At 30.5% G+C, this 27,099-nt stretch overlaps 1 protein-coding gene across 2 annotated transcripts in view; it reads right to left on the bottom strand.

The window, feature by feature from the left end:
- Window positions 1-967: 967 nt before the first annotated feature.
- The window catches only part of LOC129987412 (cysteine-rich secretory protein 2-like), a 94,993-nt gene continuing 68,861 nt past the window's right edge, over window positions 968-27,099 (bottom strand). For both annotated transcript variants that reach the window (XM_056095387.1, XM_056095386.1), the window contains exons 3-8: window positions 14,441-14,577; window positions 11,544-11,637; window positions 7,862-8,007; window positions 6,714-6,817; window positions 5,012-5,103; window positions 968-1,995 (exon numbers count right to left, since the gene is read on the bottom strand). In XM_056095387.1, coding sequence (XP_055951362.1) covers window positions 1,853-1,995; window positions 5,012-5,103; window positions 6,714-6,817; window positions 7,862-8,007; window positions 11,544-11,637; window positions 14,441-14,577 — 716 coding nt within the window. In that variant the 3' untranslated portion in view covers window positions 968-1,852. The remainder of the gene's footprint in view (window positions 1,996-5,011; window positions 5,104-6,713; window positions 6,818-7,861; window positions 8,008-11,543; window positions 11,638-14,440; window positions 14,578-27,099) is intronic.

Below are 27,099 nucleotides of genomic sequence, written 5' to 3'. Positions count from 1 at the left end.
GCATGTTTATTCATTTTGACATTTCATGTTTTTAATAATAGGATATTTTAAATCATTTCCTAGCATTCTAGAGTTTTGAAATTTTGTAAATTTGCATATTTTTGATGACAACACATTTTAATATTTTCAGAATTTAATCATCAATTTATAGCTTAATTTAATTAAAATTTGATTCCGTATTAGTGATGTCTTCTCCTGGTTGAGAATTTGAAAAAAATTTAATTATAAGATTTCGTAATATTTATAATAATAATTTATAAATTAATTACTTAAAAGTAGAAATACATTCAACTCTTCTTTTCTTAAATATTGCTCTACTAATAAAAGTGTGTTTGCAAAAACTGTTTTTTAATAAATTATTTAAAGATGAAAAGAAAAAAAAAAAAGAGAGATTTTTTTTTTAAAGAACTATCGTACTTGAAGAGAAGTGACAAAATGACAATCCCTTATCTCTTCTGTTTATCGACACAGTTATGAAGAAAATCAATTTCGGTTGAAAATCTTAATCTAGTTCATAAAATCCGTTATTCTTTTCGGTATCATATCGCATGAGCAATCGACTTCTTAAGTTGCAAATTGTCTGTTTTTAAACACGAATGAGAGATACAAAAAGAATATTTGCATTTTTTTTTTACTTATCTCGGATAAGAAGAAGAAAAAAAAAATTCAAATTGATAAGAATAGATAATTATTTTTCCTATTTTTACATAGCTTTTGCTGCATTAAATACTAATCAACTTCTACGTCCAGCTGATTTTCCCGTTATATTTATTTAATTATGTCAACAATTTTAGATTCATGAATTTCATTTAGTAAATAGGTGAAATAAATACAATTTTAACAAAATATCCATTTATTTATTTTCCACTTGCCATCATTATCATACATATACATTTCTGATAATTGTATGTACATTTTTTTTAAATACTGAAGAATTGCAAATATATCTTTAAAAAAAAACAAAACAAACAAACAAAAAAAAAAAATTTGTATCGAAGATACTGTCGGTGATCAAAATTTGCTCCACTTCCAACATGCTGAACTTTTTAAAATACTTGCACAGCATGCAATTTTAAACAGCGTACTCTTTATTTACATTGTAAATTATTTTTAAAAACAGTAACTGAATTGTTGAAATTGCCAGGGAATTTCAATCCATGTTCCATATATTCTATTAGCCTTATTTGTATTTATTATACGTGTCTTTATGGAAGTGTTCGATATTCTGATTGCCGTAAAATATTGTTAAGTATATCAAAATGAGAATGTATGAGAACTTTGCGCTAATAGGGTCTAATTAAAATGAGTAATAAATTAACAAATCTGAACAATTAAAATAACATTTTTATGCATTTTTTAAAATGGAGAATCAATTCTTAAGTATATATTTATAAAATTCAGCAAGATCACTTCTTTGTTATCTAAGTAACAACAATAAGAAATATTTAATTATATTTATATCGACTCGAAAAATGATATAAAAACAAACAACTCTAAAATATTTCAGGGGTTTTTTTTTTTTTACATATTAACCTTTGTACAGTTTTGATAACTTAAAAGTCACTTGCAGTGTATATGGTGTTCAACCACATTATTCAAACGTTTTATAAATAAATCAAACATCATACAAATCAATAATTAAGTGTAGTTATCCATCATAAGACAGCTACTGAGTTTTAAAACTCACAATATTCTAGAGCGAATAGGAAGGCTTTGAAGTTTCAAGAAAAAGATGGTATGAAAGTGTTACAAAGCAATTACAAAGAATTTTGCGATGAGGTTGTTGTAGATGTTTGAAGACATCGAATTCTCCTCGAAAATAATTTCCACGTTTCAGAAACAGCAGAAGCGTTCACCTGATAGCGTTGGGACACTTACAAGTAGCTTGGCATGCTTTGTGTTTAGCATTTTCTGTTTCATTGCATAGCCAGGAATGCCATGTTGAGTTGAGATCGACGCAATTGACCCACAAATCCGAATATGGGCAACTGTTTGCTGTAAAAAAAAAGTTGACAACTTTTAGTGTTTTAAAAATAAATTAATTCAATTTCAAATAAAAGTAAATGTGCATTTGTTTTTCCTTTTCGGCTTGAAGCATCACGAAATAACAACTGGTTACTGGAAATACGATTTGAATTATTTGGTAAATTCTACTTGATATGCAAGTGTTTAGAAAGAACAGAACAGATTAAACACTGTATGGACCTTAGACAATACCTGCGATATTGGTCTTTCCAAAACTTACTTGCATATTCTCTAATAAACATAACTCTCTAATTCTCTACATACATATCTCTAATTACATACTCTATACAAACATACTTTCTAATTGCATACTCTCTAATAAACTTTCTTGCATACTCTCTAAAGATGTTATCTCAGAGAACGCCTTGATGGCGTTGGGCATTGAAAGCCATTACCAAAGACCAAACTTTGGCAGGAATTTAACATTTTTACTGAACCTATCATGTCGTCCTTGGCGAGTTTTTTGATGATTAATCCTTGTCATTTTATCAATAGCGGACGTAAAAATTCAGAGAATCGAATATTTGTTTAAGACACGTTTTTCCCAATAGATTGTAACAAAATTCGACACAAAATTATACTTGTAGTCATAGAACCACATACCAAATTTGATATATTTAGGTCATTGCGTCTTTGAATTATTGCGTTTACATGTTTGTGAAAGTACAGACTGACAGACCGTCAATTCTTCGTTGGATTTGGCTTAAAATTTGTTAGGTGTCTAGATTATAGACTATTTTATATGTTCGACGACTGTGTATAGAATTTTAACTATCCAAATCTCTTCGTTTTGTAGTTATCTAAAGAGCGGAGTTAGCTCAAAATTTGACAGAAATTTACAAATTTGATATAGAAACCATATATCAAATTTCATTCGTCTAGTTAAAAGTGCTTTTGAGTTATCTTTATCACAAATAGATGGACAATTTCCAAAAAATATGTTTGTTTGAACTCAGGGTTCTTTGCTTACCTGTTTGATACTACTGTACCTAGTAGTATCAACGGCAAGTAGTAGTATCAACATTGGATACTAACGCACCTAGTAGTGTCAACGTTGGATACTACTGTACCTAGTAGTATCAACGGTAAGTAGTAGTATCAACATTGGATACTAACGCACCTAGTAGTGTCAACGTTGGATACTACTGTACCTAGTAGTATCAACGGCAAGTAGTAGTATCAACATTGGATACTAACGCACCTAGTAGTGTCAACGTTGGATACTACTGTACCTAGTAGTATCAACGGCAAGTAGTAGTATCAACATTGGATACTAACGCACCTAGTAGTGTCAACGTTGGATACTACTGTACCTAGTAGTATCCAACGGCAAGATATCAAACAGGTAACCAAAAGGTTCCGGAATTGAAGTAAAGATAATTTACAATTAGAGTAGCAAATGAAATGGTAAAATCAATAGAACGGTTACAAATAAGGTTTAACCTTTCTTTGCGTGATTTTTTTTTTTTTGTGTGTGAAATAAATCAAGATGATATAATTCATACTCAAGATTAAAGGAGAAATATTTAAAAAATCCTAGTATAAATATATAATATAATATAATTAAAAAAATGTGGGGATTCGTCCAAATCTCGAGGTCAAATTTTTAACGATTACTAAACTTTCTCTATACTACTTAAAAGAGAAAATAATAAGATCTAGAGGTCCTTTTACCTCCTCTATATAACTAATTAATATAACAAAACATTTAATTTATGTTTACTTGCATGGTAAATGGATTTAGCAACTCGGATATAAAAAATTTAAGTTTTTTAAAGATAAGCAAAATGATAAAAAAAATGTAAAACATTTACATAATCTACATATTCTGTCCTAAAATTTGATAGAGCCACTGCCTCATGACACAGGTAGTCAAAAGGTAAAAAAATTAAACCACACGCTCTTGAAAAACTAGATCAGTGTGGTCTAGTATGAAAACATGAAATGATCTGTAGGCTAATTTGGAAAGAGTGCGAGAAAGTTTTGAGAAAACTACTCTCGCTGATTTTAAAGGATACTTAAGTCTTCATACACTGTCCATTTCTGCAATTAACTATTAGATAGCTCTACTTGAGGGTGACATTATATCACTAGATGAAAGCAATTTTGAGAAATAATTAATTTTTTCCTCCTCTCTTCACTTATTTACGAAGTTAATGAAGCAAGCTTCTGAAGTTCATAAAGGTACAATACAAAATGACGGAAAAAAAATAGTTTTCTGCTTTAAAGAATATTAGCGGAGGATTCTAGGAAATATTGCATAATTGCGTATTTTTCCGATTCCTTTTAATGAAAGTGTTGGGCAATTATTTAAAAGAATTCAATTATACACATTGAAATATGTAAATAATTTAGTTTTCGAAATTTGATTTCGTTATTATTTCTAAAACATTTAAGATTTTTTTGTGTGATAGCATCTGAACCTTTATTAGGTAGATGCCTATGGGAAGATTACCTATTGCAATGGTTCTCATGACAAGACTTTGGGAAAATTTCTTCAGGTCTTCACCGATCATGGTCTCTACAACCCAAAACCACCCTTCGTTCAAAAGTTTATATCTATCTATATACATATAACACTTTGCCCGTGTTATCTTGTAAATAGAAAAATAGAGTAATTTTGTTTGGATTTTTTTTTTTTTTTTTTTGGAGCTCAAAGGGGTTGGAAATGGTGGTGGTGGGGTGAAATTTGCATTTCGCTATAACTTTTTTAAGATTTAAGAATAGAAAAATAAATCCTATTAGCCAAATTAGCGCCTCATTAAAATGAACATCTTTTGTATTAAAAGTTTTTTAATAACTGCAATATCTTAGAAATTAGGGGCTGAAAAGTGATTTTCAAGCTCTAATTTTGACTGTTTCAAATATAAACAATTTATGTTCTAGATAGTAACTTAGATGTAAAAGAATCTACATTTGCCTTCCAGCTTGCAGAGAGAATTTTTTTATTATTATTATTTCTGACTTTCGGACAGAAATTACTTACTGCATAATTTCTTATATTTACAATGGCCTGGGCACTTTTCGCAAGGTTTCCCAGCAGCGTAAGGTCTTCCCAGACGCTTTGGATGATTGCCACTAAAGAAAAAAAAGTATTATTTATGAATATAAATTCATTGTTAATGTTCTTATAAAATATATATGCTTACCGCATCATTTTTCGAAATTTTTTTATCAATCAGATTATTATCGAAAAAATAGGAGAAATATTAATGAAAAAAAATGTATATACGCTTTTGATGAATATTTTATTCTGATTGGGAAATCTTCACATTGGTTATAAAAGTAAAATATTTCCTTTTTCAAAATTCAAAACGGTGCATAAATCGCTATGGATGCCAGAATAATTTTCTGTATCAGAAATAAAGATATAGTTTAAACATATCGGTTATATATTTCTCTTTTATATGTCGTTAGCAACTGTAATTATAAAGTATTGTATAGTTTACAATACTTTATAATTACAGTTGCTAACAGTTGCTAATAACAGTCGCTAACATACAGTTGCTAAAATTTGTATAGTTTACACAATACAAACGATGTAAAACTTTGGTTATTACTTTGTTTTCCCCCTTTTCAAAAAATTTGAAAATTTCCGCCTCATTATTATTTTCTTATTTTCTCGCTTATTAAAATTTCTACTTCATTTTATTCGCTTCTATTTCAATTTTTTTTTTTTTTTTTTTTTTTGAGAAAGCAGAGGAGATAACTTTTTTTCCCTACCTCCATTTCAAAATGAAGGATTTAGAAAGAGTAAAGCACCTGCACATTTTCCATAACTGGAGGGTAGGGAACGGATAATAGAAGGGTCAAGGGGTCAGTTCAGGGCTATTTTACCCGAACCGGTTTGTATATCATAGTCGAATTCCCGAGTCTTTGAGAACTCACATTGCTTTCCTGTTTGCTTTTCTCTCTCTCTCTTTTAAATACTACTATTTGCTCTTTTTTTTTTTTTTTAATATTCCTATTTGTTCCTTTTTTCTTTTAAAATATTCTTATTTGCTCTTCTTTTTTTATAAAAAATATTCCTATTTGCTCCTCTATTTATTTTAAATATTCCTATTTGCTCCTCTATTTATTTTAAACATTTCTGCTTGCTTCTCTCTCTCTCTCTTTTTTAATATTTCTATTTACTCCTCTATTTATTTTAAATATTCCTATTTACTCCTCTTTTTATTTTAAATATTCTTGTCCCCCCCCCTTTTTTTTAAAAATATTCCCATTTGCTTCTCTTTTTTTTAATATTCCTATCTGCGTCTCTCTCTCTCTCTCTTTAAATTCATTGCAATTTGCTCTTTTTCTTTAATGTCTCAAAAATCTGAAACATATTATTGAAAGATAAAATTGGAATTTTTAAAATTTAGGTGAAAAAAAATTTAGATAATCCAGTTTCTGAAAACCATAATATATGACAAAAATTTAGTTTTGGTATAAGTAAATATATAATAGTATCATTTTTAAACAAAAACTTTGAAATAAATTTGCATTAGTGTCATTGCATTTGTATATTTATTGACATTTCAAGCATACCCCTTTTTATTTATTCGTCCTTTTAATTCAGTTTCTTGAAAGAAGTGTGAGAAGTTTTTTACAGTTTTCAATAAGACATGTTTTTCTTAAGAACAAGATCTATAAGCTTTGATTCAAATCAAAAATAATAAGTGGATTGAATAATTTGAGCTACTTACATAGGACAATAATTACAAACATAGTTGAAAAATGGCTTGCTTACGACATCCTTGCTGCAGTATTTGAAACCACAGCCAACTCGATGGCTATTGTACCACACCATCTAATGAACAACAACAACAAAAAAAAAGTATATAAAAGATTATAAACATTAATCGACACTAGCAAAGATTAGAACTGATATTTAATTTCAGCTAACAAGATCTATAGAAAGTATTTTAAAGAAATTCTGTATAGATAAACCAGCGGGAGTAGTTTCCAAAAACCTTCTCATATACTCTCTAATAAATTCGTCATGCCAGAGAACGCCTTACATGGCACTGGTGTACAATAGTTACGAAATATTAACTTTTGGCGTGAACTTTATTTTTATTAAGCAGCATTTTTACTGCATCTATCGTGTGGTACTTGGCGAGTTATTTGGCGATTAATCGCTGGAAGTTAAAAGTATCTAAAAATCAAATTTCTGTTTTAGACATGCTTTTCTTAACCGATTTAAATTTAAAAAAATGGCGCATAACTGCACTTGCAGTCACAGATTCTCATACCAAATTTGATATATTTAAGTTACTGCGTTTTTGAACTATCGCGTTTGCTTATTTCTGAAAGTACAGACAGACAGTCAACCTTAGTTGGATTTGGCTCAAAATTTGTCATATATCTACACAATAGATGTTAAATCTGTGTACCGAATCTTATCTGTCTTGCTCTCTTTGCCTTCTAGTTATCGTGTTAAATTATATTCGAACAACCGGACAGACGGACTTCGGAACAGATTTTACTCCTAAATTTGGTGTAAAGACCAAATTTCATACGTCCAAATCAAAGCGTTTTATGAGTTATCTTTATCATAGACAAACAGACAGGCTGACATTTTCTAAAAATGTGTTTTTTGAACTCAGGGGCGTCTAAAATTGGAGATTCGTCAAAATCTCGAGTTTGAATCTTTTGACGATCGCTATACTTTTTCTATGCTATATATACGAGAAAGTAAAAACCAGATAAGAAAGACATTTTCTGTCATTTTCCTTCTTAAATGTTTTTTTTTTTTGAAGAAATAGGAATGTGAAGAAAGAAAGCTAAAGAATAATTTAAAAACCAAACATCATTGACTCTAAATATATTCAACTGCCATTTTAATTATTACCTGCGTATAATGTCCAACAATGGTAACATTGTTGTTAGTACTTCCGTAAGTGAAATTTTGATTTTCCATGAACCAAGCCTTAGCTACAAACATCCAGTCTACTTCTACGTTTGAGACAAAAATATTTTGGCCACATGATCCATAATCTGCAAAATAATAAGGGAATATATAATATAATTGATGCAGATTAGTTTCTTAATTATTACTAATTAAGAAAGTTAGTTTATTATCTATTCCAATACTATGTTTTCTATGGGATAAAAATGGGAGCAGTTGGTAGACTCCATGAACTCATCGAGATCTTGTGGCTATTAATCCAATTTATTCGGTCATTGATTTATTGATTAAAATTTTCAACTCCCGCTGTCAATGTAAACATGCATGTGTGAGTTTTACTGTCCAATTTTTTTTATAAAACGCCGAGTCATAATTTTTTTTTTTTTTTTTTTACAAAACACAAGCAATTTTATTGAGCTTTATTTTTTTTTTCAAATGTGCTTACTTGAAGAAGTTTTAACAAGGATCTAGAAACGTAACGAAAGGAAATTGCGGCCAGTGAATAATATGGTTTTTTGCCTCCCCCCCCTCCTAGAAATCGCTAAAAGTTTTAAAAGTTTGTGGAGCATTGTATTATATACACGATGATCGTAAGTGCTTTTAAGCCATTTTAATTCTCAACAAAGTCTCGTATAGCCAGAGAAATAATGTACACCTATGATAAAGTGACTGTGCTGAATTTATTGAGACAAGTTACAGCGAAATAGGGGTTAAATAAGGAAAATGCAAAAAATAACTAAAAAAGTAGACATCAGGCAAAAAATCTAGTTTGAAAAATATATGTTATATCATTATAAAAATTCTGGGAAAAGTTTCATGGAGTTATCTGCAACTGACAGAAAAAATTGAACAATGCATGCTCAGATACTCCTATCCACGTGCGTTTTACAGATTTTTTAAAAACTCTTTTTGTTTATTTTCTTCGTTGCTTACATTTCATTTCGCCAGTATTTCGAAAAACTATATAATAATATAGGAGAAAACTTTTTTCAATTTTAGGATGAGGCATTTTTCCAGTCATAGAAAATTTATTATTTTAACATAATTTTAATCACAAATATCTCCATCAATTTTACAGATAACTCCGAGAAACATTTTTCTGTGTTTTTATAATAGTATATGGTGCAATTTTCTAAACGGACTTTTTGGGCGATCACCTTTATTTTTTGAGTGTTTTATTTTGTAACTTTCTTATTTCGCCATTAATTGCCCCGTAACCTGTTGCCAGCTCAGGTGTCGTCCTCGTCATCTGACCGTGGGTCAAAACTACGAGGTCTGTCCCAAAATAGCCCTAGTGTTGCTTTACAACGGGATGTTAGTATAACTAAACTAAACTGACTTCGGCCACGATTCTACTCGAAAAATTATCTGTTACACATACACACATATATGTGCTCCTTTCAGATGAATCTCATAATTTTGAATCGTTGTAAGATAATGTGAGTAAATACAGTGCCTGTTCAAGAAATATTAGTTCAATGCTGAATTTAATTACCATGATCGCGTTTGGAACCCTTTAACCTTAAGTCCCGAAAAGGGTTTTCTGGCATTAAGTCATCGCGATTTCCTAAGAACTCTAGAGAAGTTAGAACCCATTTGCACTAAGGCAATAACTTTTGATATCATTTTTCATTTGCTGCTATTTTTCAATTGTTCGAATGTAATTCAACGAGTAATTAATTTGAACAATCCTTCTTCTGAGATGATTGATCTCGGGATCTTGATGCGATTTATTCTGATTAGGGATTGCAATACCGGTATACCGGAATACCGAATACCGGTATTTTGAGCCATTTGCACAATTTTGTAATACCGGTATTCACAAGTTTAAATACCGGTATTTCGGTATTTATTAGAAATTTTTAAAATTGTTTCCACTATATGTTCAGGGATCGCCGACATAGCAAAATAGTATACGTTTTTATGTCTCCCTAACGCGCGAAATTAATTAGCTAATTAATGCTTAATTAATTGCTTAAATCTAAATTAGCGAAACATGGATTGTCCCTGAAAGAAGATATTGTATCCATAACGACTAAGGAAGCAACAGTTATGAAAAAAGTTGGAAAGTTGATTGGTGCAAATCAGCAATTGTGCTATGCTCATGGAATTCAATTAGGAGTAATAGATGTATTATACCAAAAACAATAAAGAACAGAAGAATCCAAATACTGTGGATATAGAAACTTCAGATTCCGACTTTGAAGAGAGTAAGAGTGAGAGTGATATTGACAATGTAATTGTTGAAGAAGATATTGCTAATGAGGATGAAATATTAACCCATCAAGAATTGTTTCCTATAATTTATAAAGTTTGAGAAATTGTTAAGATAATTAAACGTTCCCCTACAAAAAATGCCATCTTACAAAAATATATACTAACTGAAAATAATACAGAATATATGTTAATAATAGATTCTAAGACACGTTGGAACAGTTTACTCCTAATGATGGAACAATTTTTGAAATTTAGAAATCCAATCGAAAAAGCAATAATCGACTTAAACCTATAAATTAATTTTTCAGATAGTGAATTCGACTTAATATCCAGAACTATATCAACTCTACATCCAATAAAACTGACTATAGAGGCATTATGTCGGAGAGATTTTAATTTATTAACAGCTAATGCAACAATACATTTCATGTTGCAGTCATGAAAGAACATCACAAATCACTATTTGAAGAATTATATATTATATAGAAAAATCGCACAGAAGAAAGGCATACCGAAATAGAAAATGTCTTATGGTATTTACATAATTATAATGATTTTAAAAATGAAAAAGAAAAAGAAGAAAAGAAAAGAATCAATTCAAATCTGATTAAGTTTATAGTAAATTTTCTTAAATTTTTTTACCCACAAACCTATCCACATTCAGAAGAATTCGGTTCAGGTATCGAAGATTATGATGACACTAATGTCGATAGTGAAAAGGAATTGTCTCTTGAACAAAAATTAGAATTAGCTATAAATAAAAAAAAAAAATTCAACGAACCAAAATGCAATACAAAAATCAGCTATATTCAAAACCATCCGACCAGAAATTGATTTATTTGAAGATGAGGGATTTAGAGGTGAATACTTGGAAAAAATATATACGCATTGCTAACACTATCACGAACTAGCGTAGATGTCTAACGAGCGTTTTCGACAGCTGGTAATTCTTACACAAAATTACTTTTCAGGCTTAATGACAGTACAATTGATGCATTATGTTTTTTAAGATCACATTTCAAAAATTTGTAATAGTACCACAGACTGAATAGTGATATTTACACTTTTATTGTGATTTAAATGAATAAGTTGTTCCTTTACTTTTTTGTGATTCTTCATATAGTGTTATAATTTATACGTTATATATTATTTTTTGTGATATTTACACTCTCTTATAAAACTGGTAAATAAAACGAAAAAACACCTGTGGTTTCTTTCTTTTTCTAAAATTTCTAATACCGGTATTAAAACCGGTATCCCGGTATTAAGATCTAAAAAATACCGAATACCGGTATTGAAATCTTTGTCCGGTATTGCAATCCCTAATTCTGATCAATGATTGTTCTGGTGGTAACAATATCTTATTCATTCTTAGTGATCTATTGTTATAGCGATTTGATTTGCTTACCTTCTAACCATCTGCTGATTGGTTTATCATGAACAAGGAATTGGCAAGCACCCGCCCACTTCTGAGCTGCTTCTTGAGCCCCTTTGTGCCAACTCTAGAAGAACATTAAAAAAATAATAAAGAATACAGTTCATTAAAAAACTTATTTTATGGAATATTAAATTTGAAACCAATCAATACCCAGATATTCATATATTTTTCTCTAGTATAAAATGTTATGAATTTGCAACTCGAAGAAACCTTTTCTCCTCTTTTAAATACTTAAAGGCATATCCACAATTCTTATTACTAGAGATACTTAGAAACAATGATCATGTCTAAATTGGCTTGTATGACAAGTGCCATAAAAAACAACAGCAACAACAAAATTTAGTGAAAATGAGACATATCTTTATTGTCTTATTAAGATGACGTGAAGGAAGAGTTAAACTAAAGAGAGTAAATTTAAAAAAGAATTTGGACAAAAATATCTGAAATATTGATTTCAAGGCCGGATATTCAATTTCATTCCTCTAGCTCATTGCAATTTGAGCTATCGCGTCCATTTATAGACGAATTAATAAATAATCTGGTTTTTTTTATAGTATTGTCACAAATTTGAAATAGATTCAGCATTAGGATATAAAGAGAAATAGATTCATAATAAAAAATGGGCATGTTTCAAAATTATATTTATTATGGAGCAAAGTCCAACGATATCACAGTGCAAAAAAAAGAAAAGAAAAAAAATATCCGGGGTTATATATTTGATTAAACAGTAAAAACGATTTTAATTACATTGCTACTATATAAGTATTGTTGAAAATTATGCAAAAATATTTTTAAAGAAATGTCGAAATTCAAGAAGAAATTGCTTGACAGTTAAATTCATATCAACAAAAACGACATTTTTTTTTTCAAAATTTTACGAGTGTGTACAAATCATTCCAATGCACAAACATGTTCGGAAATTATCAAGGGAAAATATTAAAATTTCGCTTCATTTTTTAATTAATTAAAACTTTAAACAATACTTTAAAAAATTTCTTTGAGACGCCCATGTCAGCTCTCCAAAGTATATATCTGCGCCAAAAGTCAGCTGGTGTGTTGTGGAAGTTTGGAGAGTAGGGTACCAACTGAGGCGTCGTCCTCGTCAACTGACCACAGTTTAAAATTAAGGGGTCCATTCCAAAATAGCCTTAGTGTTGCTTTAAAGAAGAACGTTAATGTAACTAAACTAAACCAAACAAAACTAATCTGTGCCAAAATAGTTTATCTCAGTCAAACGGTTTGCAGAGCGCCAAAAGATAGACATATTCGCCTTTATTATTAGTAGACATAAGCAGCTACTGAAAATAAGGAAAAAATATTTAAAATCTAAGCATACTCTATGTATAAAGAAAGCTGGAAAATTTTATAAATTATGAGCAGCAAAGGGGCAAATCGTTTTGATAATCTAATATATTCATCTATTGGATTTCAAGTGACCTAATTGGACTAAATCCAGTTCTTAACTAGTATTTTGACAAGAATAATTTTTTTACGAATTGGATTGTTTTGGCCAAGGATTTTATCATTATTTCTTACGTCCTTTACCTTATTTATCTGCTAAAAAAATTGGACGAATGACAACACCACTCAAGGGTATGAAACTACCCATACTTTGGCCACGTTCCCTGCCTAAGTGAGTGCTAAAAACTTTCTTTTTTGACAAAAATAAAAAAAAAGAAAGATGGGCATGGGCCAGTAGTATTTTAGACCACTCGAGAGCCCTGACCATCAAATTATTTTTATTTTCCTTTTTTTTTTCTGAGAATGTGATGTCTCAAAGACAGGTAACTTATTAAATGAAAAAAAAAATAATAAAATTAAGGCTTAGAGCATTAAACTATCAGAAATATTAAAATTACTACTAAAGCCCGTACGATGTTGCTCGTATCATAATAAATTTCAGCGAAATCCGAATAGCACAAAATGAAATTATGAAACCGAATTAGAAATATAATATTGATTTTTGCAGGTTTATTTTTTATTTGTAGCAATTATGTGGTTTGATAAACTTCAGACGACAAAAATCGAAAATAACTAAGAAATGAAGACGTGCTTAAAAAATAATCAATGAAATTTAAATGTTTGCTGCAATTTGTTATATAAAAACAATCTTCAGGATTCTTGGCACCCTAATTTGGCATCTTGCCAAATTAGCGAAGAAATAAAACCTTTTACTGGATTAAAGAAGAAGATATTTGAATTCAGAAAGAAAAAAAAACGATTAATCGATGATAAATATTATATTGATTACTCTTGTTTTAAGTCAGAAAATGTTTAAATAAAGCTCTAAAAAAATTGGGAAGAAAAGATAACAAAATTAGAATATTAGATACTGGAATTATAATTTTAATTCTTCAAATTTTTCGGGAAAAATAGTTTTTTATTTTAAATTACAAGGTATCGAATATTAGGCCAGATGGCGGTAACAAGTATCTTCAGATCAACATTTTTTTTTTCCTTGTCCAGATTAGCATCAGGTCTTTTTCTCTGCGATCATTAAAAACGTTATTACGGACAAATAGTGCGAAAAATCACTCAAAACAACATAAAAATATTAAATAACTTTTTTTCTATTTAAATATTTTAAATGCGGGCTTCGAGATGCATTAAGCCGTCATTACTACAACCTGCACGCCTTGATTTCCTGACAAGTGCGATAAATTTGTATGGACATTGCAGACACAAAGATAAACAAAGTAGTTGCAATGTACAGAGATACATTATCTATTATATCTATTTCAGTAGACAGAAAAATTGGCGTTCTGAAGTTTTAAAACTTAGTGTCGGCAACCTCCGCTTTGTCTTTGCATATTTCGTACTTGAGAAAGTAAAAAGAAAATTGTAATGAAAGAGTGTATAGAACTTACCATTTCTAGCATGTTCTTAGCCGGTGGATTGACTCTTGCTCTGTAAAAATTATGAATGAGCACTATTTTTTTCTTGGTGTTGGCATATCGTGTGTCGAGATCTCGGTGTGCAATGGCTTTGCCGTACAGTTTGGGTCCTATTAAAAATGGCATATTTTGGTTAGAAACAAATAAAATGAAAGTAATTACAACATTTAATTATGGTACTTCTCGTAGTTTCCGTCAGTTTATACAAAATCATGAGAGATTATAAGTTTGTTTTTATCTCTATGTAGGCCATCAAATTTTTAAATCTAAAAGTAATTTATTTATTCATTGGTAATTTAGTATACAACAAATAAAATTAATAATAATATAATGCCTTAAGATAAGCCTTATGTCGATGACCTAATTTCTTCAGAGTTACGGTTAAAAAAAGTTGTGCTATTTACTTTTGTCATTCAACAACAACAAAAAAAAATCATGTGCATTATAATGAAAAGGCAAGTTAGATTAAAGATCGGTGAGATTATGTTTTTATTATTGGAAGTAAAAATCAAAAACCTTCTAATTGTCGAAGAACTCGATCTCAATATTTTGATGAATCTGAGCATTTCAGATCTACCCAAATCTCCGACAAAAATACTAAAATATTGTATTGTCTCAAAAAACACACAACTGTTCAAAATATCAAAAATTTAGTAACTGGGAAATGAGTAAAATATGGATTAAAAAATTCCATATTTATGAGCATTTCACTAATGAAGCTAATAAAACTTTGCATGAATGTAAATTGATTTAATTTTTAAAAGAATTGGTCACAAAAGAATTCTCCGCCCCCTCTTTTCATTAAATTCAAAGGTCACTCTAATACAGCCAGTATGCAAAAATCAGTCCAAAGGACAGGAAAAAAGTTATTTCTCTGTGTGTATATTGGTTGCTCACAAGTCATACCATTATTCTATTACTATCGAACTACTAAATTTGGTACAAATATATTTTGGAACGCAAAATTATACATCTCTGAACGATTTTTCTGAAATCTTAATTAGTTAAAAAATCAAAAGAGATTCTGACATTTTACCGCGATAAAATACAAAAATACAATTCCAAAGAATAACTTTTATGACATTTTAAAATTCAGTAAATCATCTTTTTGATAATATTAGCTTTTTCATGCATTTTTTAAGAAATATTTTTTATGTCATTTTTAACAATGTGTATTATTGTTGCACTCAAACTGTTTTCAATGTTTTATCAATAATTGATTGCGTTTCTGGTAGGTTTAAGTATTTTGTGACCCTAAACATTGCATTATGAAGCCCCCTCTTACAATAACTAGTCAAATGTTGTTTCACATTATAAGATTTTTGATTGGATTTCCTTCAGAATTCATGAAAAATCCGTAAATTTTATCTTAATTCCATGTACCAAATTTTAAAGAATTTTTCAGTTATGGTGTTTATTATGTTAAACATGTGTTATTCGGTTTCAAGGAGGACTGAAATCTGGTAATTCCTTAAATTATCGAGTTTATTTATTTATTTTTTTTGTCGATTACAATATTTTCTCTATACTTCGTAAGCAAGAAAGTAAAAATTAATGTATTATTCATTTTGTTTTAAAGTGTCATCTCTCCATTAGAAAAAAAAATACCTAAACCCATGTATCGTCAGTATGCAATATACACTGTACATATCTTGATATGCACAATTTTTTTCTGTAACAGATATGACATTTTAAAATAACAAAAAAACATCAACTCATTTTTTCTTCTTCTAACTTGATCACTTTTAGCAGTGTATATGATGATATATTTTTCTCTGTCTCCGACAGATTGGTATCTGTAGAAATCCTGACTGATGCATTTGCTCAGTTTTAAGTGACGTATTAAATTAATAATTATGACATTCATCATTGCTCATTTTCTCAGCTTTCAAAAGGTCATTGCATGGATTTTTTATCGTCACAGATTTTTTCATTGGATATTGAAGATCCGCTAATTAGTCCATTTCCAGGAATAGAAAGATTTCTACAGACAGAAACGCATATGGATGTCATGTGATACCATTACGCATGAAGTCAAATCACGGCAACTCAGTAATAGTTATCAAAATGTTCATCTATTTTTTAAAAATTGATTAATCAACTGACAGTTATTCGAGCATTTTATCGCAGATGATCAATGTTCAGCAGATATGACTGTTATGCAACTGAAGAACAAGATGGAAAAAAAAAAAGAAGTCGATGATTATCAAAATATTTACCGATTCCCCCCCCCCCTCCTTTTTCTTGTGTATGAAGTTTAAAAAGAAAAATAACTTCTCGTCAAAAATTTTGTTTGGAGATTTCGATAACATTCATGAGAATCTGCACAAGTTTAGATCTCTACGAGGTCTGTAAAAACATTTTTGAAATGATAGTTATGTGTGAACACGATATTAAAAATATGTTTTAAAAATGCTCTTATAAATATAAAATTTTTTTAAATTTAAATTTTGTTTTCTATTTTTTTACATTTTTATTTATTATTCCTCAAGAAGAAGTCAGTACTTTCTCACCGTCTTTGTACCCCCCCCCCCCGTCGAGATTAAACTTTTAATCAATTCATAACCCAAATTAGTTAGTGCATTAATTCTGTTAGGTATTACTCTTTTATTTATTATGAATCTTTAAACTATTAGTTTAATCCCTTTTAACGATTTGATTAAATATTACTAACTGCTTATCTAGTAGTTATTCAAACGTATGTATACATTTTTGTACACATAATGTGGTTAAAACTACTCCATTGTTGGAAAAATAAGATTATTTGCTAAAATAATTATATTAAATATATGTAATAACAAAATTTATTTATTTATGTTATTTAAACATTTATCTTATAATGCAATATATAATGTCTTATCCTATTGTGGTTTAATAGCTAATTTCTAAATTGTTAGAGATAAGTAAGTATTTAGAGTTGGAAAAACTATTTAAATGACTTTAAGAATTATAATATATGTTGTTTTAGTAAATAAATATACTGAGGGAAAATTACGAAATCTTGATTTTTATACTGTTCCCCAGTTATATTGATTATGTTTAATAAAAGATTTGACACACTTAAATGAAAAAAAAAAAAAAAAAAAAAATCCAGTTTTCTGCAACTAAAACTGACCCAAGCGTTTTTGTTTATAATGGTACTTGCCATGGACAAGTTCGCTGACGAAGCCAGCGATTTTAAGCCAAGGGAGCGTCTCTTGTTTTAGTAGCGCCAACAAGGGCCAAGAATACGTCTGAGCTACTCACGCATCACATTCGCTTGCACAACCCCTTTTTACAGTTGTGCACATTCACACATCTCACAGATGAAGAACAACCATACCCAAACCGGGACTCGAACCCAGGAAGCCTAGATCACGAAGAAGACGCGCTACCCCTATGCCAGGACGTCGGCTGACCCATGCGTAAAAAATTTAATGAAATTAGTATATTTGTACATGCACATGTACAGAAACTTTGAAATTTCATACTCTCTAACTGTTTGTAGTGATTTCTATCAATATTTTCCCTAGGTCTTTGCATTACAGTTATAAAAAACTTTTACTCCCTGGAAAAAAATAAATATTCTTTTTGAAAAGAAGAACTTTCGCTAATATTTGTATCTATTCGTACAATTCGGTAATATTGTATCTATTCTAACCAATGTTGAATTATATTTCAAAAATGGTTAAATTGTGTTTTGTTGGTGCCACTCAAAACACAAATAGCAAAGAAAAAAAAAAAAGGATATTTTCAGCATTCTATGATTTTGTGCTACCTTAAAGGTAAAAATGTTTTTCTAGCCCCGAAAAGAATATGTGCGTAGATATTGCCGAAATGATTAATGAGAATCAAACAGGGCAAATTGTGTGTTTAAAATCATCAACGCCCCGTCAGACTATCTGTAGTTGATGATACCAAATCTAGGTATTGACCACAAATAATCAGAGTATTATCTTTCGCAAACTAGCAGAGGGATTTAAAACGCCAAATCTAACAATATAAGAGCATTTGATACAACTTAGCTTCGGTAATCATACTTTGGTAGTTGGTGCTCCACAAATTAAAGTAAAAACCCCAAATGACCAGTACTTTTGTTTGATATTTATTGTTCAAAGGCAGCGAAAAGCATTTAGTTTTGAATGTTTTTAGTTTTTTTTTAGTTTGACAAATGGATTGTCTATAATAATACTGTATAAAAATGGCCATTGAGTTACATAAATGGGTTGTTACCAACCACTCTAAATGCTATTATCTTTTCTCAGAGTTTTACGCTTTGTTAAAAATTGTTACGGAAGGACATTGTCCATTATCATATGCTTCTAACTAATAAAACAATTAATTTGTTAAATTATTACAGACGGACAATTTGGAACGAGCCATGCACCAAAAGCGCACAGAATTTAAAAATCACAAAGAGATGGTCATTTGATAATGTAGTGCCAAGCAGTATGTTTTTAGTAGTTTAGTAGATGTTAATAACATCTATTATATTAATAACTACAAATTTAACAATATCGAGTTTGACTGTGATGACATATCCCACCTTCCATATAACGCGAACTTGGCATTTTTTGGACTGCTCTACTTTTTGTAAAATTAGCTAAAGAGAGGGGGGGGGGTCAATTCTTTGGAGGGCAACAAATAATACCTAGAATGGCTTTTAACAATAAGCCAGGGACTTCTATGAGAGCGGTTTCGTGGAATTTCTCAGTGGGAGACAAATCCATATCAAATAAAATGTTGCAGATGTTATTGACTAAACTCCATTGTCAGCACAAAAAAATTATTTCCAATTTGCACCAAAATTGGACTAAATCTTTCAAAGCAGCTTAATATTGATCTACTTTTAGCATTTTACCCAACCACAAGCATTGAAAAGCTTATACGCAGAAAAGATTTATTGACTCTTTTCATAAGGAACACATGTAACAACAGACACAAACTTCCCACAGTGTATCTCCCGACTTTATTCAATTATTGTGCAACTTCAACACCTGCTGTTTCCATTTGTTCCTTACTAAAGACGATTATGTTAAAACTTAGCAAACAGCTCATCTTCTTTTCTTGTTCATTGAGCTTTTCGTTTGCAGCTGTCTGCTATTTCTCCATTCGCAGGACCCGATTTTATAAAAGACTTTTTTGACACGCTGTCCCTGCCAGAGCGCGACCCAATAAATCGATAATCCAATCGATTCCGTACTACTGCCAGAGCAACCATTTTTGAAACAACACGTGAGTGGTTTATTATGTTACAAAGCCGCTTTATTGCGGTTTATGAGTTTGGAAAAGTGCATGTTGGAATAGAAGATTAATTTGCCTTTATCGTTTGGTAGCATGTTTGAGAGACAAGCGAAATCGTCTGCAACTAAAAAGAAAATTACAATCGATTATTATCGAGTAGACGTGTAACGTGAAAAGGCTTTCGCGCGTGCTAAAATAGATACATTGTACTCCGTAAAGAAAAGCACTTTATTGTGATACAATAATTTCCCTTTCGTTTTCTTTTTTTTATCTTGATGAGAATTATCGAATAATACAACTTTTAAATAGAAGGCTGATATGAATGAGTTGAAATTAAATGAATTTTGCTACGAGGAAGATAATGGGTTTTACTTTTCTTTTTAAAAAAAGGGTTAAATTAAAGCAATTTTCTATCCTTTAAATTAGAGTATTTCTATCCTAGTCGATTGATGCTTTTTTCAAAGGCAATTATTTCCCCCAATAGTGTATTGTCTTTTAAACCTGATATTAACATAAATTATGAAAACATAAAAACGATAACAAATATAACTGAAACCCAAATAAATCACTTAAAAAATATAGCATCTCGATTGGAATATGTAATATACGTATATATTACCGATATGTATATTTTTTAGATATTTAACAATGTTTTCCAGGAAAAACCACGGTTACATGAGAAACATGGCTAAACAAATAAAGTGAAATGGTCCCCAAATGGCTAGAGGCCATCGTCAGTCATTAAATATAAAAAGCAAAGATGATATGTATCAAGTAACCAAAAGAAAGAACTTTTATGGGTGATCATTAAAGGATTGCATAACTGTGAATATTTTTTCTTCGAACAATAAAATTTTCACGTGTATATTGCATTCAAGGTGTGTGTTTTTTTCTTTCCCTTTTCTTCTTTCTTTTTCTCTTTGTGTAAAAAACGGCAGAGAAAAAGAAAAAGTACACAAAGAGAATATATTATAATTCTCAAAAAGAAAAAAAATCATAATTTTGTCTGTAATTTCTTTTATTGCTATTAAATGAGTAACATAATTCAAGGATGAAACTAATTGCACAGGATATAATTCAGCGTGTTGCTTTTATACTTTTTTTTTAATCAAATTTTAAGGTTAATCCACCACTAGAGCACCTTCTTCGTCTATCTATCTGTCGGAGGATATCTAGTGTTAACTATGAAAATGTAAATCTTAATTTTAAAAAAAAGACTATCTAAATAATTTTTAAAGCTTTTTTTTTTTATAATAAGCCCCAATGAGAATTATCCAGGAAGGATGTAAAGTCAAGAAAATGATTGCAGACGTGAACGTAAACCTTACATGCACACTAAGCAAGATGAATGAAATTTGGCATATGATCTTTCAGACGAAATCGTGGATATGTATCACAGTTGGGGGAGAATATATGGACTGGATGATTATTTGTTTATATGTGTATGCACAAAAGATATTTAAAAAAAAAACCTAACCTGTTAAGTAATGAGTTTGCGAATTTTTGATACTAATAATGACACTTTTTAACAAAATCCATAAAGGGAGAGGTTGCTTTTCTATACATAGCTTTCTTTAATATGGTATGTATATAAATCTCGTAGTATTTATAAATATTCTTATAGCTTGGTGAAGATCTCGACTCTTTCAGGCCATTCATTAAATCATACATTAAGCGCCATTTCTGTTTTGGCATTCCTTCATTTTAATCCATAAGATCCGATGTTTTGACATGCTAGGAGCATTGAATAGAAAAAAAAAGAAGCATTTCTGTGAAAGTGTGTTTTAATAATACTCATTAATTGCTTTGTTAAAAAATTACAGGGTGTCTCACAAGGTATGCAGCTTCTTTACAGATTCGGATAGAACATGTTAAGACGAGTATTTTGATAAACAACATCTGGGGTCCCCGAATATAGCGTCATAGTCTAATTACACGAAGAATGTTAATTATGACTCCAACAGTTTGTATTCCAAATAATGATGCATGCGACGATTGCCCAACATAGAAGCTTTTCTATTGGTGATTATGCAAATTCGGGGTAACCAATGATATGAAAGACGTGTCTGCAAGTGAATATGCAAATTCCTGCATCTGCATATAAGGCTAGAAAACAGGTTTGATGAGAACGAGCTGCGTGTTATTCGCTAAAACATTTCTGTGTAATGTGTGTTTTCGTTGTGATTCTGAAATGAGCAAATATTCGATTGGACGTGTTATCATGGTGCTGACTTAACATGAATTACAATCATATAATAGCGTGGCGAAAAATTCGGCAATCACCACAACATAAACGGCACGGCAATCAGAAGAACGCACGAAAGATTAAAAGAAACCGGCACTGTGTTGGATAATGTGCTAGTGAAAATGTGAAGGGAAAAAAAGAGATGCTTGCAAGAACAAAATCTAATGTTCAGAAAGTGAAAGTTTTTGAATGCAGTGACATTCCATCCCTGCATGGTATAGACAGGATAAGTGACAATTGGTTTAAGCAAGATAGTGCTGGCCCTCACCGCACTCTCGAAACTTCGATCTCTCAGCTGAACATTTTCGCGATAGACTGATCGAGTTGCATTCCATTACGAAACAAATTATGATAGAGAATGGCTACCTTCCACCCCGGATCTTAGCCCGAGCGACTTTTTTTTATTTTTTTATTATTTTTATTATTATTATTATTTTTTTTTTATTGGGGACGTTTGAAGGACATAGTGTATCTCATACAGCCCTCAACATTGGACAACTTGAGAGTAGCAATTGAAACTGAGGTCATGGAAATTGGAAAAGATGTTTTGCACTAAACAATTGAGAGCTTAGATACCGAACTTCGCCATTACCACCAGGCCACTGTGGCCTGGTGGTAAGGTCTCGGCTTGTGACCCGTAGAGTTTCAGGTTCGAGACCCGATTCCACCGAAGAACAGTTGTGTAATGGGGTCTGTTGCACGTTAAATCCGTCATGCAAAACGTCCTCCCGCTGGTGTGGTGTGATGTGGAGAGGGGGGTGCCAGCTCAGGTGTCGTCCTGTTCATCTGACGCGGTTCAAAATGACGAGATCCGTCCCAAAATAACCTTCGTGGGGCTTTACAACGGGACGTTAATATTACTAAACCAAACCAAGTCGCCTTTTTCTTTGTTCAAAAGGCCGACATGTCGAAAATCTGGTGTATTGAAAGTTCTCAATAAACATTTAATTTTCCTTGGTTTTGTTCTCATTTTTTGAAGTTTTCATGACACAAGCTTCACACTTTAATTAGACTATGACACTATATTCGGTGATCCCACATGCTATACATCAAAATACTCGTCTTGACGTGCTCTATCCGAATATGTAAAAATTAGACGCTGCATACCTTGTGAAACACCTTGTACATTTATATTTTTCACAGACAAATTTCCTAAAATTTATCAATAGAAGAAAATAGTTTTTTTAAAATTTTATACTGCCGGTTGCAGAGGCTGTTTGAAATAAACGTATACTGTCAGTCACCCGTGATTGAGACAGATTGAAAGAAAAATGTATTAATTTTTTCTGAGGACAACGCAGATTGAACAAAAAGTAAATCGTCAATCACCAGTTACTGATACGAAGTGAACGAAAAAAATTTATCTGTCAACTGATGATCTAATATAAAGTTTCATGTTGAACAATGCATGCCGAGGATTATGCAATTTATTGGTTTTCAAACTCTTTCGATCTGCGGTACTTTTAGTATATCCATTTTTTTCCCAAAAAAATTTTGTCCAGTTTTTCCAGATTATTTTCCAAAGTCCAACAGCTATTTTACGTAAAAATATCAATAGTTTTTGTATAGATATCATTAATAAAAACATTTTAGATCATTAAAAATTTATTGATCAAATTTTAATAAACATAACAGTTAATGAAATAGACGAACCTGTTGATTGCAACACATTTTCTCAAATCTTTGAATTAAATTGATTTATAGAAAAATAATTCCCTTTTTCTACGATCAATTCTGACCGAGTTATGAAGCTTTGTGTGTCACAATTTTAGATTATTTCAATGCCTACCTTGAAGAAGATCAGCCAGTCAATGAACACTTCTCTGAAACAACAATTGATGATTTTCCAAAAGTTGATAAGCTTTAGACACAAATGAATAGAAATTTCTGTATTTAAAATGTTAATGTGTCAACAATATTTTACAAGATGTTAATGATTATACTGGGGGGAGGAGTATATAAAAATTTAGACTTCTTAATTTTGAAACGATATGTAAATTTGTTAAAATCCCGTAATATATAATTCTTTATTTACTTAAAAACAATTTTTCAGTTGGGAATATAAGTCTGCCTCTAATAATTTAAAAGTTAATTATTGGCTTACTATTCTAGTGGGCATCGCTTAAAAATAAATAAATAATGTAGTATAAAGCATATAAATAGCGGCTTGCTATTCTAGTGGGCATCGCTTAAAAATAAATAAATAATGTAGTATAAAGCATATAAATAGCGGCTTGCTATTCTAGTGGGCATCGCTTAACAATAAATAAATAATGTAGTATAAAGCATATAAATAGCGGCTTGCTATTCTAGTGGGCATCGCTTAAAAATAAATAAATAATGTAGTATAAAGCATATAAATAGCGGCTTGCTATACTAGTGGGCATCGCTTAAATAAATAATGTAGTATAAAGCATATAAATAGCGGCTTGCTATTCTAGTGGGCATCGCTTAAATAAATAATGTAGTAGAAAGCATATAAATAGCGGCTTGCTATTCTAATGGGCATCGCTTAAATAAATAATGTAGTATAAAGCATATAAATAGCGGCTTCCTATTCTAGTGGGCATAGCTTAAATAAATAATGTAGTATAAAGCATATAAATAGCGGCTTGCTATTCTAGTGGGCATCGCTTAAATAAATAATGTAGTATAAAGCATATAAATAGCGGCTTCCTATTCTAGTGGGCATAGCTTAAATAAATAATGTAGTATAAAGCATATAAATAGCGGCTTGCTATTCTAGTGGGCATCGCTTAAATAAATAATGTAGTAGAAAGCATATAAATAGCGGCTTGCTATTCTAGTGGGCATAGCTTAAATAAATAATGTGGTATAAAGAATATAAATAGCGGCTTACTATTCTAGTGGGCATCGCTTAAATAAATAATGTAGTATAAAGCATATAAATAGCGGCTTGCTATTCTAGTGGGCATCGCTTAAATAAATAATGTAGTATAAAGCATATAAATAGCGGCTTGCTATTCTAGTGGGCATCGCTTAAATAAATAATGTAGTATAAAGCATATAAATAGCGGCTTGCTATTCTAGTGGGCATCGCTTAAATAAATAATGTAGTATAAAGAATATAAATAGCGGCTTGCTATTCTAGTGGGCATCGCTTAAATAAATAATGTAGTATAAAGCATATAAATAGCGGCTTACTATTCTAGTGGGCTTCGCTTAAATAAATAATGTAGTATAAAGCATATAAATAGCGGCTTACTATTCTAGTGGGCATCGCTTAAATAAATAATGTAGTATAAAACATATAAATAGCAATTAAATTCAGTATTTTAGATTTTAGACTGATTCTATATCATAAAAATATCAGTAAAAATCTCTGCAATTTTATAAATCATCCGATATTTGAAGGTTTAAAAGTGCAATTAATTTATGAAGGAAATCCGAAAAATTTCTTTTTCCAGGAAAACCTATAGTTAGTGGGTTTCTTCAGAACAAAAAGGCATTTGGAAATCTCGACAATTAAGTATCTTTTTATACACAATACAACAAATGAATAGATTAGAAGAGGAAATTGCCATAGGAAATTACCATTGAATTTAAATGCTTGTAAAGAAATTCTGCTACGGAGTGGATAGTGTTGAATATATTTGAATAATAGCAATAAGGGACAACAGATGAAAGCTACAATCAAGAGTCTTTTAGTTCTTTAATAGTATGACATTTTCATTCCATTAAGTGGTTAAATTTCGGGTATCAAACTGTGAATTTAGTGGTTAACAAAGGACGTGTCATTAAGCCAAATGTATATTAACTAATCAAAGCTTCTTTTCACGTAAAAAGAGACAGCAAATTAGACAGTACAGCTAAGTTCTTGTTTTTCTGTGGATCGTGTGGCACTTTTTTACAACTAAAATAAAATTTAAAGAATCCGTCATTTCGTTGCCACGTCTACCTTTCTTAATTTCATTTTGGTACAGTTTTTAGAGAAATTAAACTTTGCATCATCTTCTGGAATATTCCTAAATAGGGCACTTGAATGAAATCAGTAATAATTTTCATGAGTTTAATCGCATTAAATGTTATTGAACAGTAACTATGTTTCTTATGTTTCATTGACGGTTTTGTTGCTGAACTTTTGCTGCAGTTGATTGATTTGTTTTATTAGCATATCAGGTTTTGAAGTAACATGAAAGCTTTTTTAAAATGGACCTCATATTTTTACTCTAAAGATGACAAGGGCAGGAATTGAATCACGGTTCACTTTTTAAAATTTAAAGTTTCTCCGTATTAACAAAAGAGAAATGGATCCCCGAAGAATTTGATGGACAATAGAACCTCCATATTGCCCATATTACTCTAAAGAGTTGTTATAAGACAGATATTCTCTCTGTAAATTGCTTATCCTAAAAACCATTGCACATTGAAAGCAACGGTTGTAGAATGTAACGGACTTGCAACTAGTTCCACTTGTCTAATGAAGGCGAGAGGGGGCGGGGGCTTAGGCAACAAAATTAAAGAAAAAAAAATGTTTTAGTTTACTTGCCAAATAAATTTGTAAAAAAATGCCAATTCTATTCATTATAAAATATTTGGGTCATAGTAGTGCTTTCTCAAGTATAATTGGCAGGTTCTTATCTATTTTATTACGGTCAGTCATTTATTACAATATTAACAAATACCAAACAACTGATATAGTGGATGTAATGCCATAACGTCAAATCATGAGTTATCATAAAACAGAAAAGAAACTCAAACATTTTACAAAGTTAATGAAACAAAAATCTGATTTAAAATAAATAATAAACATGTTTATTGTGATCGTGTCAGTTAAACATGTTTATACATATAAAAATGTGAGTCACAATTGCTGAACAAAGAGGGATCGCAAATTGAGCTGTCTCTAGCGCCTCAAAATGCCTAAATTCGCTACTAATTGACAAATCAAATCAAAAACATGATTTGGAATAGAGGTTTGAATTTGTTTGTATAGTTTACATTCTCGTATAGAAAGTATAGTAATAGTCAAAGAATTCGAAGAATCTACGCGTTTTAGACCACCCTGAGTTAAAAAAATTTTTTTTTGGAAATGTCTGTGATAAAGCTCAAAAACGCTTTAAGCTAGAAGGTTGGAATTTAGTATATGGTCTTTACACCAAATTTGCAGATTTTTTATCAAATTTTGAGTAATCTATCTATC

This window comes from Argiope bruennichi, chromosome 10, assembly GCF_947563725.1.
Source record: "Argiope bruennichi chromosome 10, qqArgBrue1.1, whole genome shotgun sequence".
Taxonomy (NCBI): Eukaryota; Metazoa; Arthropoda; class Arachnida; order Araneae; family Araneidae; genus Argiope; species Argiope bruennichi.
Note: the sequence above shows the minus strand (reverse complement) of the source record. Positions and strands in the feature narration are given on the sequence as shown.